Below are 21707 nucleotides of genomic sequence, written 5' to 3'. Positions count from 1 at the left end.
GCTGGACTCAGATGCTGCTGGTTTTCTGGCTTCTTCTGTCTTTAATGTAACGGGAGATTGTGTCTTTAGAAAGTCTCTCATTCACAAAGGCGGGTTGTGACACCAGTTACAGCACAGAATGCCAGTGTGCTACTTTCTTTTCCCAAGAGACCCTCAACAATGGGAGATAGCAGAGCCGGTGTTCACTTTCCCCTCTGAGACGCAGCCTTGAAAAGACTCTTTTGACACCTTCCCACATTCAGAGACTGGCTAAAACCACTGACAGATCTGTTTCTGTGAGCCCAGAGAAACCCTGAGAGAGCACAGGAGAAGACAATGGCCTCTCCGAGCACATCCGTCTCTGTCGGTCTCTGTCTTTGGACGCTGTTGTACACTAACTGGAACATTTAGGGAGTTAGTTAGTGTCTGTGAGTTCAGGTTAATATTCATCAGCGCTGGATCTCCAGGCTTTCTGTCTTTTTGGTGAGACACAAAGGCTTTTCTCTTCTTTCCATTGTGTCTTTTGTCACATCAAATTTGACTCATGAACACTGAGCTCCAACACTGAGCATGACCTTTGACCTTTCTCTGAACTCTTGCTAATAGAGGTCATGTATAGTTACTGAAAAGAGGTTTTGAACTCTTATACCTCACATAAATCATGTTTTACATTTTTTTTTTACACAAAAAAAACACTTTTTTTACACTTTGTCAATCTGTTATTGATCATGCTTTATTATGTTTTTTCTTCTTAATTCCTATCTGGGTCCAGATTTTTGCTAAATCTCCACCAAATGCAGCACGAACCCTCAGCCTGATCTGACTTTATCTGGAAACATACAGTACACTCACATAAAGTGATATTTTACACATATACTGATTTTTTTTTTTTTTTTTTTTTTTTTTTTGTCACAAAATAATGTTATCGATCACCACTTTAAATAAAGTTGCATACATATATCCACATACATAGTGTACGGCAAATCTCATCTGCTGGATTGCTTGTGTTGCTGGAAAATGTCAACTAGAGCATCACCCAGATACACTTGACCAACTACACTTGATACACTTATTGTGAAAAGCAGTGTGCAAATACTGAATCTTTTTAACCGTTTGCACAAATTTAGCAGGGAATCAATAAAACATAGTTACATAAAAATAATAAACAAATGTTTTTCCAAAGCAGCTGGCCAACAATCCCATTTACATTCCTTGAAACTGGTAACTCCTCTCATAGTTGGTCACACTTATTTAGTTTGTAGACCAGTTATCACTGTAACTTTAACCTTTGTCTCAATAAGCTCCTAATTGGCTGCTTATTAATAATTAGTAAGGTATTGCTGTATTAGGGGTTAAGGGATCTAAAATATGGTCATGCAGAATAAGACCTTGATATGTGCTTTTATAAACAGCCAAAATGTTAGTAATATGCATGCTAATAAGAAACTAGTTAATAGTAAGAATTGGTCCCTTAAGTTTAAAGTTGGCATGAAATGAAACCATCGTAGTTACTTTCTAAATGCATGTTATTGTGGACGATTCATCCATGCATATGTTAATTTTTTTTAATGTCATAACTGGATCTTCGGGGGATGGCAACAGACTTGTCTCTGGTGACATCTCAAGAATGCACTCTATTTATATTTTTTAAAACTTTATTTATAGAGTGCATTCAAAACTCAACTCAGTGCAACTGAAAAGAGTTATAGCAGAGATCACACATTCATACATGCATACTTGTATTTTCCAGTGAGTTCTCCTCGTGAAGAACAGCATGAGCACAGAGTGAGCTCCTCATGTCCTCCAGGCACTGGAACACACATCCTCTGCTGTCTCCACAGCCTTCACTCCTACACTCCTGTCTGGACCTGCTCGCAGTGTATCATTGCACAAAGCCATGAAATAATTTGAGATGATACTGCCAGTTTAAATGACTAAAGCATACCATCACACTCATTATGACATCAATCTTTCCTTCAACTCACATGTGCATTTACTTCAAACAAGAGAGAATCTTAAACATTCAGTTCATAGTGAAAACTAACGAACACTGTTTGTCTGTAAAAAATACCTTTACGTAAATATGCATTTACATTGATTTGTGGATGAGTTGTCATAGCATGACTTATACTTCAAATCATGATCGAGGATGATGGAATGAATGATCATCTACAAATGTATCCTGTAATGCACAAATGGAATATGCAGGATTTCTAATGGAACTTCATATTCATAATTAGGAACCATAACCATAAACCACCTGCAGGATTTCACTAAAACGAATCCTCTAAAATTAGACAAGAATCAAATAGCATCCTACTGAAGGGAGTGTAGTGACATTTCATTACCAGAATTGCAGTTTTCATAGATATGTTGAAAGACAGGGATCTTCCCTTCAATCAAACCAGCTGATAATGGAGTTAGTCATTAACATCGTTTAGGTGGTCACAATAATATTCCCAAAATAAAGTATTGGTAAAATACACTTAAATAATATTTACCAACCGGTCATTTTTTAATAGAGATCATACCATCTAATGATCTTATGATTCGAAAACATCCATGTTTATTTTCTTAAATCAGGTATTTTTTTAATCATGGTATACAAACAGCAATCACTTGCATAGCGATTTTTCCCCCCATCTGAACCATATATATGAAATGATTTCTGAGTTTTACAGCATTCATTGTTGAAGGACAGACTATAGAGAAATAAGTTACACTCCTATATGACGCTGAAGATGAATGTGACTATTAATATCTATGAATCTGAAGACCTTACAGAGGTTGTTCAAGATTGGAGCTAAAATGTGCACCAGTCAGATCCAGAGTTAAAGAGGCCTGCCTTAGGATCTTATTTGAGTCCTTATGGATCTTTTTATTTGATCAATGCAGTATACAGAGCAAATTAAATTTTTTAAAAATATATTTATTATTTGGCTTAGTAGCTCTAAGTCAGTTCTACAAAATGTATTCTTCACTTGAGTCAGTTTTGTAAGACAAAAAGTCAAACAAGACAGACCATTTCCCCCTGTATATTAAAGCACCGTTGACACAGCAAACATGTCTTTAATTCAACAACAGTGATATTGGCTAAGACGTGGTGCTGTTGTCACAACATTGTTGATCTGCACATGTGGTCATTAAGCCAGAGGACATGAAAGACATGCAGCAGCTTCAGAGAGGAAGACTCATCACCATTAGCCAGCACTAATACAGCAGCCTGGAGACCAGCAGTCATCTGCATCTTAAAGATATCTAAAAGATATGGAGAACAGCTGGAGTTATATTGTATACACTGTAAAAAGTGGAGATTTGCAGCTCTTCTGCCGCATCAGACCTTTAATAAAAGATTTTGTTAGTGTAAGCATAGAGAAAAATAAATATACATTAATGTACGTATGTGCTTAATGAAAAGACTCCACAATTGTGGTTTAATATACTAAACTGATAGCCTATACGTTAAGTCTGCTTAACTGCAACAACTAATATTGTGCTTAATGCACTTTAACTGTGCAGAAATAGTGCAGAAGTCCAACTAAAGTTATAGTGAGGTATATCTGATTGTGATAAAGTGGAGCTATTGCAAGTACACTTTAGGTACACGTTAATATTAAGAAATGTGCATTGTCCACAAGTAGTACTCCAAATACAGTTTAATTGTAATGTTTATGTCAGTTAATTATTTGAACTATACTTAGTATGAAATAAATGCATTTTAAATATATAACTTTTTTACTAGGCAACCGTATGTAGCAGGTCGGTTCAGTCATATTAGAAGTCTGTCTTATGCAATAAGCAGCATGAATTTCTTGAAGTAACATGAGGTTTGTGTCAGGAATTCACACCGAAAGAGAAAATGGGATAATTCCAGAAAAAATCTCATCACACCGAGTTTGAGCTTTGCACCAATCATTTCTCAGATAACATTAAAAGGTGGAGGGACCACCCTATACCCCACAACCAACCACAGCCAAAGATATCATATGGGACTCTACGATTATACGATGATCTTCAACGACAATTGTTACTTAAGTTAACTCCCGAATCCATCTCTCCATATCTCAAACAATGTTGCGAAATACACACCTAAAGGGGAAGCTTTCTTCTTTCTCAACAACCTGAGAGCTGCGACTTTACAAGTCTAATTGAAGCGTCTAGTAATGTTCCCTGTGGGGTTTCTGAAGCTTTGAACCTTTTGGAAAGGTTACAGGCAAAGAGAATCTGTCAAAAACAACATTTCATCATATCCCATAACAAGACGTATTCTATAACACAGAGGACACAGACGTGTTGCTGGAGAACTATTCTTCAGAAGAATGACTTCCTTCAGAAGTCAAACGCAGACGCATCCTACAGATCCAACAAGCACATGTATGAAGAAGACCAGAGACTGCTCCTCTAGGTGCATGTGCATGTCTCAACCAGATGAAAAACAAACCTATGACTGAGGGAACTATGTGTTGGGTGATTTATAGACAGGCAGCGGGTGCAAAACACTCTTTTCTTCCCCCTCTTCACTACATGCAATTACTGCTGTTTTTATTATCTTTGGACTACTGATAGTTTGTGGTTTTTACCCTCAGTTTGAGTGAAAAATGATCCAAACAACATTTACTGTATAATCAGAAAGGACTGTGTAAAGCGAGATCAAGCACTGTGGAAAAGCATTTATCTGTTGAATGTTCATCTATGACATCTGTCCCTGTGCTCCGATGATCGGAGAATGCACTAAATCAATCTCATAGAACGCTCCATTCAAAATAAAACAATGTCTCAAACCCATGTTTCATGCGCCAGCTTCCTTGTGTTATTAAACACAACTGAATCAACATGAACTGACTTTAGCAGCTCACTTTAAAACAATTGACTTTAAAAATCAACTGATTACTTTTGTCCTCTTTTTAGATATTTTTTTTTTATCTTTCCATATGTTAATGTTTTTTGAGAAAGTTATCTGAATGCTATCATGTGCACGGCAGTCTGTTGGACATTTCGCAGCAGGCATTGGAGTTGTTTAGCAACTAGTGGCAAAGGGCTGAATGAAAGAAATGTCAAAGTCATCAATCACCTGACAGCTTCAGCTCCGCCCACTTGAGCAAGTCATCACCATAACACTCCCTGCGCTCATCAATTACACGCGGAGCTGGAATCACTGTACAACACGGAGCATTTGTGGGCATTGCTGCTGAGTGATGTTTATCCAGCCTGAGTTTATCACACGAGGCTCACTGCTAACAGAAACGAGATGTTCTGCCATCATAAAAACATTTTAAGCTGGCGGTTATTAAGCCTCTTATTAAGAAACCAAAGCTAGATCCTAGTGAACTGGCAAAATATAGGCTTATTTCAAATCTTCCATTTACTGTATGTCTAAAATTGTAGAAAAAGTTGTCTGAGCAATTGAGCTCCTTCCTGCAAAAAAATTATCTGTATGAAGAATTTCTGTCAGGTTTCAGGCAACACCATAGCACAGAAACTGCACTTGTTAAAATTACAAATTACCTGATTCTTGCGTCAGTTCAAGGCTGCTCATTGCTAGTTTTACTTGATCTTAGTGCTGCGTTCGACACCATAGATCATGACATACTCCTAGATCGATTACAAACCTATACAGGTATTCAAGGGCAGGCTCTAAGATGGTTTAGATCCTACCTGTCTGATCTGTTCCATTTTGTTTATTTAAATGGGGAGTCATCTCATTTATCACCAGTAAAATAGGGAGTGCCACAAGGATCCGTCCTGGGTCCCCTTCTATTTTCAATATACATGTTGCCCCTTGGTAATATTATTAGAAAATTTGGGATTAGTTTCCACTGTTATGCTGATGATAGTCAGCTATAGGTCTCAACGAGACCAGATTAAACTTCTAAATTATCTAAGCTAACAGAGTGTGTTAAAAATGTAAAAGATTGGATGACCAATAATTCTCTCCTATTAAATTCGGATAAGACAGAGATATTAATTATTGGACCAAAACACAGTAAACAGAATCTAGTAGATTAGAATTTGCAACTAGACGGATGTACTGTTACTTCCTCTACAGTCAAAAACCTGGGTGTTATATTAGAAAACAACTTGTCTTTTGAAAATCATATTTCCCATGTTACAAAAACTGCATTCTTCTAACTTAGAAACATTGACAAGCTACGAAATGTTACCTGTTTCTGAGGCAGAAAAGCTAGTTCATTCATTCATGACCTCTAGACTGGACTATTGTAATGTACTGCTATGTTGGTTGTCCGGCATCTTCAATAAACAAGCCACAGGTAGTCCAAAACGCAGCAGCTAGAGTCCTTACCAGGTCAAGAAAATATGATCATATTACTCAAATTTTACCGTCTCTGCACTGGCTACCTATTAAGTTCGATATTAGTTACAAATTATCATTACTTACTGTTAGGTATGGCCCTTGCGATCGGAGGCATAAGACCACGGTGACAGGAAATTCCAGTGGAGGTGAGTTTATTGTGCAGATAGTATAGATCCCACCGCAAAACAAAACAAAAATAAAGAAAGAAAACAATATGTACAAGTCTCTTTGTTGGATTATAGACACAACAACAAAAGGTACTTTAACACAGGCTTCTATTGCTTCTTCCCTTAACACCAACCAACCTGACCCTAATTCATGGCAAGTGATCAGGCACATGTACAACTCTGGCAGCCATTTTATAGTCTAGGCCAGTGTCCCCAACCCCGGGCCGTGGACCGGTACCTGTCCGTGTATCATTTGGTACCGGGCCGCACAAGAAGGAATAAATAATTTACATTTAAGCTGCAGTTGGTAGCTTTTGTCGCTCGCGTCTGGCGGAAGAACATTGTAGCCGGAGCTACTTCTCTCTGTTTACATCTATTGCGAGTCAGGCAGGTACTGTGCTACTCTGCAGCATTGCCGACCCCAACAAGACTAAAATAGTCTGAATATAAACACTTATGTACCGTAGTGATTCAGGATAAGACAAAAACACAGTTTGGAAAATGGATTCATGATCTACTCGCTCATTGTATATATTTTTTTACATTTTCAACACAAAACAACACTGTGGCACAGCCCTGCACTGACTGGACCAGAAGAGCCGTGAGCGGTGGATTTTTGCAAAACAAATAACAGAGGTGGAGTTAGAAGTGCACTGAGCCATAACAATCTCTTATTTTGGAAAAAGGCCGGATGCTCAGTGTTATTTTCATGGATTTTATATTCCTTTTCGTGGTGCATCTTATTTTTAGGCATGTTTAAACATCACCATAGTGACCATAATCAGTGGAAATAAAATGTTATGTTGTTGGCACGATGTTACGAGGACGCGGCTAATAAAGTTTTATACGAATACAGTGGATTCATGTTTATTATTATATTTACAATATACCACAGTTTTTATGCCAGTCGTATCATTTTTATTTTGTATTTAACTTAAAGCCCGGTCCATGAAAATTTTTTCTTACATTAAACCGGTCCTTGGTGCTAAAAAGGTTGGGGACCACCGGTTTAGGCCACACTCCAGGATGTACCAATCTACAGGTAAGTTAACTTCCTTACATATGCACTTTTGGTCCTATTATGCTTATAAAACAGCATCTATTCAAAATAAAAACTCCACAAATTACAATAGAGAAAAAAAACATATGTATGAACAAATATAACCCTTGTTTTACAGGTCCATTGAAACATCCCCCAAGTGACGTCATACCCACATGGTTTCTCCCAATCATGTATTACATGATTGGTGTATTACAATGAGGTAAGTTATATTTATTATACTGTGTGACTTAATCTTAAATAAAGACTTTGAATCAAACATATGTGTATTTTTGGTTCTTTATAATGAAAATGAATAAACAAAATACACATCATACCTCACATATCTTAAACGCATAATACACAATATATTTGTACAATCACAGGCCTTATACAGGTCAATGTATACATGATGTCAGTGTTCATGCGGCTCAACCAAACTAAGGCCCGATGATCAGTCTCTAGGGTAAACTTTCTACCCAACAGGTAATATCTGAAAGAGTCCAAAGCCCATTTTACAGCTAAACATTCTTTCTCCACTGTGGAGTACCTTGTCTCTCTTGGACGTAGTTTTCTGCTAAAGTAAACTCTTCTGCAACTCCCAAACCCCACTCTGCAGCATCAGTCTGTACTGTAAATGGCTGATCGAAATTTGGACTCTGCCAAACAGGTTCTTTTGCACAACACATCCTTGAAAGCACTTTCACTATCTGCAGTCAAATCAATCTTAATCTTCATCCTTCTTTGTAAGGTTAGTAAGAATGACTGCTCTTGCAGAGAAGTGAGGGATGAAACATCTATACCATCCAACTAGGCCCAGAAAAGGACGTACCTGCTTCTTTGAAGTTGGTCGTTCAGCATGCTTGATGGCTTCAATCTTCCCGACTTGAGGACAAATAATTCCATGTCCTAGTTTATATCCCAGGTAAGTAATTTCTGCTTTGGCTATAGCACACTTGTCTGGACGAATGGTAAGTCCTGCTGATTTTATTCTTTCCAGTACCTCTGCCAGATGCTGTAGATGCTTTTCCCATAGGGAAGTCGTGGCCTAATGGTTAGAGGGTTGGACTCCCAATCGAAGGGTTGTGGGTTCTAGTCTCGGGCCGGACGGAATTGTTGGTGGGGGGAGTGCATGATCAGTTCTCTCTCCACCTTCAATACCATGACTTAGGTGCCCTTGAGCAAGGCATCGAACCCCCAACTGCTCCCGGGGCGCCGCAGCATAAATGGCTGCCCACTGCTCCGGGTGTGTGCTCACAGTGTGTGTGTGTGTGTGTGTGTGTTCACTTCTCTGTGTGTGTGCATTTCGGATGGGTTAAATGCAGAGCACAAATTCTGAGTATGGGTCACCATACTTGGCTGAATGTCACTTCACTTCACTTCAGGTCTTAAGATAATAATATCATCTGTAGATAGATAATAATATCATCTAGATATGCTGCTGCAAACTCCTCAGTGCCTTGGAGAATCTGGTTTATTATCCTTTGAAAGGTAGCAGGTGCTCCATGAAGCCCAAAGGGAAGGACCCAGAAGTGGTAGTGTCCAAAAGGAGTTTTAAAAGCTGTTAACTCCTTGCTAACTGGGCTTAATGGTATTTGCTAATAGCCTTTACATAAGTCCAGTGTTGTAAGAAATTTTGCGCTACCAAGTTTTTCTATTAAGTCATCTACTCTGGGCATGGGATATGGGTCAAATTTACTCACTGCAATGAGATTTCTGAAGTCCAAGCAGAATCTAAGCGTCCCATCCTTCTTTGGAACCAGGACGATGAGATTATTCCACTCGCTGGATGACGGTTCTATGCCTTCAAGTTTCAGCATTGTCTCAATATCCTGTTTCATTAGATATGCTCAAGCCTGCCTCATCAAGTTCTGGTTCTTCCATCTCAAAATCAAAATGCTCTGAGGTATTTATTAAATCGGACACCGATTTTCTCCGCTTTTCTAGCCTGTCTTCCTTACTTGGCTTTGTTTCACCTACTGTTTCCTCAGTAAAAAATGGCATTTTCTGTAGGGTGTTTTGTGCAAGATCTTGAGGCTGCGACAACTGAGTTAACTTTAGGGCCTGTGCTCTAGTAACAATGCCACACCATGCAGTTTCCCACACCAAGTCTGCCAGTATAGGCATGTCTACACCTAGCAACACTGGATAAGGTAAGGTTGTGGCAACCCCTACTTTCATCAAGTAAGGCTGACCATTAATCTCAATGTACACCACAGCAGTGGGCAACTCTGATTTGTCCCCATGTACACAACAGACTGTGACTGTACCCTCAGTCCATGAATCTCTTGGAATATATTCTGTCTGCACTAAAGTGCGTGCACAACCTGTGTCTACCAGGGCTGTTACAGGTCTACCATTTAACAAAACAGAAACAGTAGGCTCTTTGTCTACTTTGGGCGCTATTGTAGGGGTTGGTATATTACACAGTCAAGCTGATTTAGGCTTTTTTAAAGGACAATGTGGACTAGTGTGACCTGGCTCAGCACACTTATGACAAACCACCTCATTTTTTACTGATGATTGGTGTGCTATTTTAGCAGGTATGGATTGAGGGTGGGCGGGATGTACAATCTGGGTTTGCAATTGAGAGTACGAACTACCCCTGACACCCCAGACCTACCTCTGTTAGCTTGCAGGCTTCCAGCATACCGAAGCGTACCAGTGGATCCCTTCCTTGCTGTGATGTAGGTATCCACCAAGCTAGCTGCTTCTTCTGCAGTTAAAGGATTCTGCTCCTTCACCCAAGTCCTTACTTCAGGGTACTTCACCCAAGTCCTTACTTCAGGGTACAATACCCACATGTACTGCTCTAGTACCAGTTTCTGCATCAAGTCCATTTTGTTAAACCCATTTGGAAAATAAATCCCTCAGCTGAACATATAATTCCATTGGGGATTCGTCAACTGGTGTGTCTAGTGAACGAAATCTCAGTCGATAGATCTCCGGACTGATTTAATATTTTTTTCTTATCTGTGGTTGTAGGGAACACTTCCTCCTGTAGCTCCACTTGCTGAAGTTTGTCCATCTTCACTATCCATATATGCCGTCTGCTGTCCTTTTGTCTTGACTGGCATTTTAGTCTATTTAGGCCACTGACTGTTACTTCTGACACCATATGTTAGGGATGGCACTTGCGATCGGAGGCATAATAAGACCATGGTGACAGGAAATTCCAGTGGAGGTGAGTTTATTGTGCAGACAGTGTAGATCCCACAGCAAAAAAAAAAGAAAAAAAAAAGAAAGAAAGAAAACAATGTGTATAAGTCTCTTTGTTGGATCATAGTCACAACAGCAAAAGGTACTTTAACACAGGCTTCTATTGCTTGGACATGGACAGTATACCGTACATACAGTTTCAATGGAGGGACTGAGAGCTCTCGGACTAAATCTAAAATATCTTAAACTGTGTTCAGAAGATAAACGGAGGTCTTACTGGTTTGGAACGACATGAGAGTTATTAATGATAATTTAGATTTTTGGGTGAACTATCCCTTTAATCTTAAAATAAAGACTTTAAATCAAACATATGTGTATTTTGGTTCTTTATAATGAAAATGAAAGAACAAAATACACATCGTACCTCACATTTCTTAAACGCATAATACACAATACATTTGAACAATCACGGGCATTATACAAGTCTGTGTATACATGATGTCAGTGCCGGATAACAGACCATGTTAATGATGCGTGCAGTGTATGTGTGTGTGCTAGATATGGTGTACATGCATACAGTCCATTTATGATCACGGGGTTGCTCCGTGACACTTACCTATAAAGCCCTAAATGGTTTAGCTCCTGCATACCTAACTAGCCTTATACCATGCTACTATCCTTCACGCTCCCTAAGGTCACAAAACGCTGGACTTTTGGTAGTTCCTAGGATAGCAAAGTCCACTAAAGGAGGTAGAGCTTTTTCACATTTGGCTCCCAAACTCTGGAATAGCCTTCCTGATAATGTCCGGGGTTCAGACACACTCTCTCTGTTTAAATCTAGGTTAAAACCACATCTCTTTCGCCAAGCATTCGAATAATGTATCTCTTAAATTGTGAGTGTAGTTGCATCAGATCAAATGCGCATTCTTATTCTTTAGCTTGGGTTAAACTAATTAATTTTGCTTTGTTGGAACAGCAGCTATGCTAATGATATCTCTATTTGTTTCTCTGTTTTGCCGCGTAACTAGGATATACACAAGCTGCAGTCTGCATCCAGAACACCTGAGTGAGTGAGTGAGTGAGTGCTGCTTTAGTGGTGTTCGTCTGTAATATTCTGCTCTCTAGATATGCTCCAGGTCACAGTTTTTGGTCTTTTTTGGCATCACTTTGTTTAAATCACTAAACCTAAGAGCATTAGTAACAATGTTGCTTTCCTCCAGCAAACACTATACCAGGGTTCCTCAAATCTGGACCTCGAGATCCATTTTTCTGCAGAGTTTAGCTCTAACCCATATCTGACACACCTGAGCATGCTAATCAGTGTCTTTGGGATCATTAGAAAATCACAGGCAGATGACTTTGATCAGGGTTGGAGCTAAACTCTGCAGTGCATTGGACCTCCAGGGCAAGATTTGAGGAAGGGGGCACTATACTATAACAACATAACCACATTTGCATGAGATCTAAATTTGATTTTAATAATTAACATCCACATTACAACTTTGTCACCCACAAATTAAAATTATTATATAATGCAAACATAAATGCACTGGGTGTTCAGAAATGGTACAAAGTATAAATAACACATATAAAAATATTATTTTACAATATTTACAATATAACTCTTACCAATATTTTACAATATTTCAGTGTAAATTCTACACCTGGATTCATCACTATACCAGTTACAAAAAGCTTGTGGTCAGTAGTTTCGTAATATTACAGTGAATGTGATTATTCCAGACTAGCAGCATACAGGACATTTCATGTACGTAATATTTATATTTATATTTATATTTATTTATATATATATATTGCTTCTTGTCTTGTAAACTAAAAAAGCTATTCTTAAAATATATAAATCTCAGTGTATTCATGAACAGAGATGCAGATCCACTATTTATTTCTAGTGTCTCATTAATTACATTTAACGACATAGTTTTTAATAAATAAATAAAATCAGTGGTTTGGAAGAATTGAACAACAGAGCACAACAGTGATCAGCAACCTTGGCTCCAGAAGTACTTTTCCCATTTATTTTCTCTGTAGGAATTTACTTAAAAATATATATTAAAAATCTTAAGGCAATTAAAGTTTTGAATTGAAACGAACAGTTTCAAGATGAATCATTACAATCTTTCCCAGGAGAGAGAAAACAAAGTGCACTTTCATAATGTACTTAAAGTGCTCTGTTTTGACACACTCATTTTGTACTTAATTAAAACACTAAAAATAATTATTTAGTACTTCTTAAGATAATCTTAAGAATATCTAAGTGTACTCAACTGTGCTATTTTGGGATACCATCTTTCATAGACTACTGGAATACATTTTATTTATTTTTTACAGTGAAAGTATGTTAAAAGCACATTTTAGTTCATGTTCATGGTGTCCCAAAATAGCACAGTTGAGTACACTTAGATATTCTTAAGTTTATTTTAAGAAGTACTAAAGAATATTTGTTAACACCTTATTTTATGTTGTCCTTGTTACTCATGTTACATGTACTTACGATTATAATAACAATAAATTATGCATAATTATCTGCAAGTAACCCTAACCATATATTAAGAACGTAGTTAATTAATATTACTCAGTACTTATTCAGTAAAAACAACACCTTAGAATAAAGTGTAACTAAATATTAAGCACTTTTAGTACACTATTTTTGGACCTGGGTTGATTTGACGCAGAACGGGAGAAGAAAGTCCTCTCCTCTACTTCTGGAACCTGCTGTTTTGCTCTGTTTGTCAATGTCTCGCTGCATGCCTCAAGACGTCCATGTCTCAGCAGCTCCTCTGGTAAAATCAAGGTGCAGGTCAGTGTTATGGGTTTTACAGAGAGCCTGATTTTAATCCAGACAGCTTCAGGATTTATCGAAGAAAGCAAGGAAAGCATCAAAGGTACAGCCATTTACACTTTTAGTTCCACGTTCCTTCCCACGCAATTCTTTCTCCAGAGTAAAGCTTTGACAATCTTGACGATTTTCCATTAAAGTGAGTCTGAAGTAAGGTCTTGTGCAAAAGCATCGTTCATTTGCATGTGTGCACCACTGTCCTCTCGCTGCAAGTGTTGCATTTGACGTAGCAGCACCAGAAGAACTTGCAGTTGCACTGCCAGACGCGTGAATACTGGTGTGTGTTGTATCCGCGGCCGCAGCACATCAGGTCGCAGCCGTTGGGATGGTGCACCAGCGTCTTATTGCACACCCGGCCCTGAGTGCCCACGCTGCCGGTCACAGGGTCCTCCTCGCAGTAGCTGGGTGATTTCTCGATGTACACCAGATCTGTGTCCATGGGCTTGCGGTACGAGTAGGGCTTTTTGATCTTGAGGAAAGTGGGTCGTTTGTGGCGCGTGGCCTTGACCGGCTCCACATGAACGGCGCGGCTGTATTTGTCTTTCAGGATGTAGCCGAGTTCGCGAAACTTGGGGAGGGTCATCCAGCAGGTTCTGGTGGTGCAGGATCCAGACACACCGTGACATTTACACTCCAGCCGCATGTTCCTCTCCAGGACCTGAGAATATGAGAATATGAGAAATCAGTGCTTTCAACAGTCAGATGTCTCATTACTGATAATGAACACAGCACATGTTGTAAACAGTGTAGGGAAGGTTAGGTCAGACTTGTTTTTAAGATGTCCTTGTTACAGTTTAATTATAAATTTAGGTACTGGGTAATATTAATTAAATACATGTACTTACTATATGGTTAGGGTTACTTGCATGTAATTATGCATAATTTATTGTTATTATAATAGTAAGTACAGGTAACGTGTGTAACAACAAGAAAAATGGCATGACGTGTCCAACATTCAACACTTTTATAAACCAGTCTCTGGTTTTCCGGTCTCTAGAAATGGCTTGTGTTCTTTCTTTGAATGTCTAAATATTTGTTTGACCATTTTATTGATTAAAAAAAAAGTATACACTAATATCAATCAATCAAGTCACCTTTATTTATATAGCGCTTTAAACAAAATACATTGCGTCAAAGCAACTGAACAACATTCATTAGGAAAACAGTGTGTCAATAATGCAAAATGATAGTTAAAGGCAGTTCATCATTGAATTCAGTGATGTCATCTCTGTTCAGTTAAATAGTGTCTGTGCATTTATTTGCAATCAAGTCAATGATATCGCTGTAGATGTATCCTTTAATGCCAATAGCATAACAATGCTATTTTCCACCAATCAAAATGGCCAGACGTATCGTGCATCAGCTAAGTGACTCTTCTGCTGTCTGCTCTTCAGAGATGGGTCACCGTGAGCCAGCGTTAAACGTCCAAACAGAGCACTCTTTTAGTTTGCTCAAGATAAAACCTACAGCTACAATGATCCTGTAAGGCTAGTCAGTTCACTAAGAGGCAATTAAGCAGCTCAGATAAGACGGTACATACGGCGTGGGGACTCAGGAGAAGAGCTGGAGCCATGAATCAGCTCTCTGTGACCAAACATGCATCAAGCTTCTTTCCCCCTCGTTAAACTCGACTGGGACAGCGAGAGTGATTATTCTGCTCTCTGTTTGGCTTCTACTTCACACATAACCTAGTTAAAAGAACAGCTCAACTAAAAACAATCAAATGAAACTTCTGTCAAATTGTTTTAGACAGCTTTGACGTTAATGATGTTTGCTCATGATACTTTTAAGAAAGACAACAGCTTCTGTGCAGTTCTTTCTTCTGGAGAACCGCTCCTTTAACCTGATCATGACAACAGTGAGGAGGACTGCTGTTTTATTTTAATAAACACATCTGCAAAACAAGAGGGTTTAGCTATCACCCCTGAGGAAATAGTTTTAGTTAGCTTAACTTAAAGTGTATATGGTTAAAAGGTGTACTGACAAGCATTCATAGTAAACTTACAAATATTTTTATGTAATTTCTGTTGAAACTTCCATGTCTTGTATTGTACATTTATTTTAGTAGATTTAAAATATATGAACTTTATATATAGTAGTGAATAACACACTAGAGGTAAAATAATACTCAAGTACTTTCCATGTGCGTGAGTATGTTAGTCAACACATCAAAATAAGTGTACTTTGTTAAAGCATGAGAAAAATGTATTCAGTGATTATTAAAGTAAAAACATAAATTTAAGATATATATATATATATATATATATATATATATATATATATATATATATATATATATTACAAAGCAGACTTTTTAACAAGTGCACTTAAGCAGGTTACGAAAATGAAAAGTGTAGAGGTCTTTATTTCATTAACATTCATTAATATTTCTGCAAGTACAATTTTAAAATGTATATATTTTAATATACACTACACTTTAAAAAAAATTTTTAAAGGTAAGTGGTTGCAAACAATTTATTTTAGCTACTTAAAAAAAAAACTGTGTAATTTTTTTCAGTGTACAAGTACACATTCAGCGCACAATTCCCCATCAGGAAAACAAATGTATACGCAGAAAAAACTAGGTGAAAGTGAAAAAGCCTTTTAGGATCTTTGGCGGTTTGAGCATTGAAAGTTGAGACAAAAACACAGCATCACAGAATAAAGGTCCCCATCAAAGCTAGCGATAGGGGATACTGGTGTAAGACAATGTCTATTAAACTGAGCTGAACATGGGAGTGGACTTGCACAGAGCTCATCTGATTTGTAATCAAACTCGAGCACTTATTCTGCTCTTACCTCTAAAAGCTTCCTATTATTGCTGTGCCAGTCGAGTCTTGGCTTCGGTGCCACATTGTTGACTGCTGCAAACCGCAGTGCCATAGATACTGAATCCTTCGCTGTACTTGACTTTCACTTGATCCGTTCAGTGTAACCACAACATCACTTCACTGACAGATAATACCTCTTTAAGGAACAGTTCACCCCAAAAAATGAACATTTGGTCATTTACTCACCCACATGCACATTTTCAGACTTAACATGACGAGGCACGGCCAAACATCACGTGTGTCATAGCTCAACATGACACACCGAGCTCCAATATACATAAACAGCGAGGTTTGAACTGGGAAGATTTCAACAGGGCAAGTTAGCGTTAAGTTAGCCACAGTCCCACAAAAGCACAGATGAGAGTGGAAAGTTCAGCTGACATTGTCCAATTTTCATAACGACTGACACAAACTACCAAGTGCTGCGCAGACAACAGGTCTACATAACGTTATTCACGTTTGCTGTTCATAGGGGACGTTTTGTATTAGCCCTACAGTTACAGTATGAAATATACTTAAACCTATAACAGAACACTTTCCCATTTTATCTCACAAGTCTGAATATGGCTTCCATTCACTGCTACTTGAAAACTGTCATTTTCTGCCCCCAGGTAGACTGTCCACAAATAAAAAACGTCCTAACTGTCTATAATGACGTCTATTATCCTCAATAAGCTCAGCTGTATAAAGACCTGTCCCTGTGTCTCAGTGTGCATCCTAAACAGTACGTCAGACTAGTAAAACAGCATAGCATGTTGAAAAAAAAATATGGCAAAAGTCTCCTAGTGTGGATCTGTGCGAATTCTAATGGATAATTTTGCACACAACCCATTGCACTTTGGCAAAGGATTCAGTTCAGAACTACAAACATGAATACAAAGTGTTAAAACTACAAACATGGCAGATGTCCTCGATTGATTAAGTAGTTAGGTTTAGATAAAGGGGTTTGAGTCACTAATAATCCATATTTGACCTGGTAAAAACCTGGTATTTAATGTTATATTTCATCTGCAACAACAATGTGAACTTTTATAAACATCCATATACCTTTAAATGCATCATTATGTATTGATGTGAGCAGAGATCTTGGCATGAAAGACTCACAGCATTTGGCAAATCAACGTGCTACTTCTTTTCTCTCCGGGACAGTAAAGTTAAATGAAATGTGGATGTTAACTGTGACAAGATGAACAGTTTTGGCCACCACTGTATGTCCCAAAGTTTGCCTAGTACACACTCAAAAGAATGTACTTTTTCCTCACCAAAGCGCAAACCTTCAGGGAATAGTATAAGTAGGCAACCTGTAGTTTTTTGTCACTAGTCACTGCATGCTTTAGTTGCATGTAAACGAACAGCATGAACGTGTATCACAGAAGAAAGTAAGTCACACAAGTCAGCCAGTATGACAGTTTGTAACTTTCCCATGTCTTGGTGAATTTGTGGCTAATTCATTATGTGTGAATGTGGGATTCGAGGTGGACTTTCATGCTAACTGTTTTTCTAAAAATTGTGAATCCTACATATTTGCCCAAAATCTCCACCTCGTAAAAGAGTTAGTTTCAACTAGTGTCAACTGTTCCTGCAAAAGAAGCCCTGAAACTGAATAATGTCTGACAGTTTTTATTTACAAGAAACACACAAAGCTGAGCCTTTGCTTATATAACCACATACATACCTTTCGGCCTACTTCGTTGTTATGTAGATTCATAAGTGTCCTGGCGCTGTGTTTGATCTCTCTAGCGTCCATGAAGACTTTGGAGAAGCCCAGGCCGTAGTGGATGTCTGCCGAGCAGCCGCCCCATTTCCATCCGTCGGCGTGGCCGTGGAAGCCCTGCTTGTCTTTGTCACAGCTGCATTCGCTGAGGTTTCCCTGCGTGCAGGCGGCTGTGATGGCATGAGCCACTCCTGCTGCCATGATGGCATACGTGAACGCTGCCTCTCTACTGCCTGTCAACACACACTTCACAACATCACACGTCACAGACATCACGGCTTTATACAGAGAAACACTGAATGTGTGGCCAAAATCAAATACTTCAACTAAAGCATCAAATATCTGCATTCATCTGGAATTGAATGTGGTTAGAAAATGTTTAAATAAATGATATTAAATCAATGACTTGCAACACTTTCAGATTCATGTCCAAATAGACCACCATTGTGCACATATTTGTAAAATAGTTATGTGCAGACAATTACAATAAGTGTGTACTTTTTACAATTGAATCTTTGTATTTTGAATGTATTACAGACAGAGAATATTAATTACATTACATGCGAACAAGTGATGCTCTATGAATGAGCTCAGAAGTAAAAAACTAATGATCTACTTCATGTTGTCAAGTAACAGATGAACTTCCTGAGGTTATCACTTATTCCTTCTCCATAAATCACTGGCCAACACGGCTGTATTTGCATAATCGGCAGATGGATAACAATTAACCCAAACTGTAAATTAGAGCTGTCGTCCATGATAACACATCAGAAATGTGATTCCACTCATGTTGTGCTGAGACTGACATTATAGATTATTTCAACTTTAACCACTGTAACACCTTACAGTAAGTTTCCATTTAACATTAACATTACTAAATCACCAAAAATGACTAACAATGAAAAAAAAAACACACATAACAAATCCAACTATGTTGCAAAAGCACACTATGTGTGAACATTCATTGTTTTTATTCATGTGAGCTTTCACAGAGCCCACACACAAAAAATTGTGTAAAAATAATGTAAAAATGTAAAATAATGATTATATCTGACGCTACTGAAGCTAGGTAAGTTGTTTTCGCAAACTGATTACAAACAAAACTTCTCATGAGATCATGAAAAGTAAAGATGTATTAGTCATTTGAAGTGTCTCTCAGACACTGAGCATAATATTAGGAGCATATATCAGATTTTCTCTACTGACATCATTCAGAGCTTAGACCTCATGCACTTTTATAAACCGAGACAGCAGCTGTGCCTTGTGTTGAAGCAGGTTGGATTGGCAAAGTAAAAGTCCATTTGTCTCAGGTGACATCTTATCATGCTCTGTAACTTACACCTGTGGAAAAACTCTTCAGGCTGCAAATACCAACCCAAACACTGATGCATGCACACACACAAAAATGTCCCTACCCAATTCACAAGGAGGCTTTCAGTCAGAAAGAGGGGCTGTACTCTTAAAACACTGAACTCAAGTAACTACATGAAATAAAATAACTTTTGATCTTCGAGAAACTATACAGCAATTTATGATGCTTCTCCAATGAAAGTGCATACAAATAGCACGGTTTCTGTTTGGCATGCGTTTATACACAGAAATTGACATTGGCGTGCAGGTGTTTAGCGTGCAGGTAATATGTAATTTGTTGGCGTGCATATGACGCAGTTTTGGCGTGTATATAACACGCACCTCTCCACTGCTCATCATGTGCGCGCTGAACAGAACCTGAGAGATATGAGGCTCTGAACAGCCTGCACATTTGTCTCAGCTTCTCTTGATACTGACATCTTTAATTAAGACTGGTTTCTGGGATGCTTTCATGCTTTCATCTGCCAGACATTTCAGGCATGTAGCGCGGAAATCTTAACCGGAACAGGTCGATCTTTTATAACATATGAACTGGGATAAGTGAAGAAGGTAACTGTTTTACCCCAAACTAAACAAACTGTATAATCCGTAACCAGATTAGTGAACACTCCTGTTCTCCTAGACCAGATTCACCCAAATGCTGTTTTAGACATCATAGGAGAGGAGATTTCCAACATACCCACTTTCAGCTCTTTCCCGAAGACGGTCCTGTCTCCGAGCGCGGAGCAGTTCCAGCGGCCGTGTCTGAACTGGAACTGGCACTCGTTGAGCCCCATCTGTGCGCCCTGTCCGATCACGATGAGCGCGTCCGGCCGGCTCTGACAGATGATGCGCTGCCTGGGCGCCAGACCCGGGATCCGGTTACATATGATGCTCGCTCCCAGCGCCAGCACGGTGGAGAACCGCCTGGAGTGACCGGAGAACAACGTCTTAATATCTAACACTGCTAGCTAATCAAACACAGGTGACCCTGGGGCACAGAGCAGCACAGGGACATTTGTGGCAATAGACAACAATATATATGGGTCACAATTGTCGATTATTCTTTTATGCCAAAAAATATTAGGTTATTAGGTAAAGATCATGTTACATGAAGATATTTTGTAAATTTCCTTACACAAATATATCAAAACATTTTTTTTTTTTTTTTTTTTTTTAGGAATAGGCTATGCATTGCTAGAACTTCATTTGGAACTTTTGAGCTGATTTTCTCTTAGCGATATTTATTAATTTATTTATTGCACCCTCTAACTTTATTTATTCAGCTTTCAGATGTTGTATAAATTTTAATTAAAAAAAAAGAAGAAGAAGCTAATCCGTATAACTGGTAATGACTGGTTTTGTGCCCCAGAGTCACAAATAAAGAAATAGCCTAATTTCCGAGGGCGTCCACTGACTCATGCGAAGTGCGCAGCAGACCCTAATGTCTTTGCAAAGCATCATTACTTGAAGAAGAAAAAAACAACAACAAAAAAACTTTTCCCTCCCACTGAATAAAATTCATTTCAGTGGCAGTTTATTTAAGGCCTTATGAAAAATGCATTATTACTGGTTATTAATGCATTGTAATTATTCATAATGTGCGCTGTAATTCATTAGTCTATAACTTGGCGTAAATAATTATAAAATGTATAGTGTTACCATTAACTGATACGTGTTATAATGTATTAACTGTGGTTACAACTATTCATGAGATTGTACAACGCATTACAATGGAAAACTTCTTTCATAATGCATTATAGCCTACATAAACGATTTACGTCAAGTGTTACCACAACTTCTTTTACTCTGTCGCACTAGTGCTGTAAAATGTATTCATGTAAGAAATAAAAATAACTTATTTTTGTAACTGGAAAAGTAGTCAAAGGCTATACAGAGCAGCATAAAAAGTTCGTCTAATGCATAATAGACAACATTATTATTATAACGACATTATGATATGATACACTGTACAATACATTTTCCCACAGCTCACCCCATTTTGAAGTAGATTATTCCGAGACAAAGGAACATGTGAAGGATCCAGCGCCGTGTTCTTCTGCTCATGATGGTGCTGTCTCGTTCCGTTCACACGGGTCTCTCAGGTTGAATCGTCAGTCTGTGAGCAGTTAAAGCAGGTCCGTGTGAAGCAGTGTGGTCTCCAGCTGTAGGACTGACTCTTCTGGCCGCTCGTGCAGCTCAGTCCAGGTGTCTGCAGCGCGCGCACAGCGGCACAGGTAGAGCACATCTGAGCCCTCATCCTCCACATCTGCTTTATATACCTGGGCGTGTTCCTGA

General features: G+C 38.5%; 1 protein-coding gene across 1 annotated transcript; it reads right to left on the bottom strand.

Annotated features, from left to right (window-relative positions):
- Nucleotides 1-12126: 12126 nt before the first annotated feature.
- Nucleotides 12127-21668, bottom strand: LOC113041001 (protein Wnt-7a-like). The gene is made up of 4 exons (XM_026199249.1): nucleotides 21406-21668; nucleotides 20110-20336; nucleotides 18021-18292; nucleotides 12127-14172 (listed from the first exon to the last, which is right to left on the bottom strand). Exons 1-4 carry the CDS (start codon nucleotides 21474-21476, stop codon nucleotides 13690-13692), a joined length of 1053 nt encoding a protein of 350 aa, XP_026055034.1. The 5' UTR covers nucleotides 21477-21668; the 3' UTR covers nucleotides 12127-13689.
- Nucleotides 21669-21707: the final 39 nt, after the last annotated feature.

The sequence above is a fragment of the Carassius auratus genome, chromosome 23, assembly GCF_003368295.1.
Source record: "Carassius auratus strain Wakin chromosome 23, ASM336829v1, whole genome shotgun sequence".
NCBI classification, from domain to species: domain Eukaryota; kingdom Metazoa; phylum Chordata; class Actinopteri; order Cypriniformes; family Cyprinidae; genus Carassius; species Carassius auratus.
Note: the sequence above shows the minus strand (reverse complement) of the source record. Positions and strands in the feature narration are given on the sequence as shown.

Excerpts from the sequence above, each read along its gene's own strand:
- LOC113041001 (XM_026199249.1), bottom strand. The coding sequence starts at position 21,476 with ATGAGCAGAAGAACACGGCGCTGGATCCTTCACATGTTCCTTTGTCTC. Across the intron at positions 20,337-21,405 it reads ATAATCTACTTCAAAATGGG|GCGGTTCTCCACCGTGCTGG; the intron begins GTGAGCTGTGGG and ends CGGTCACTCCAG. Across the intron at positions 18,293-20,109 it reads CGGGAAAGAGCTGAAAGTGG|GCAGTAGAGAGGCAGCGTTC; the intron begins GTATGTTGGAAA and ends GTGTGTTGACAG.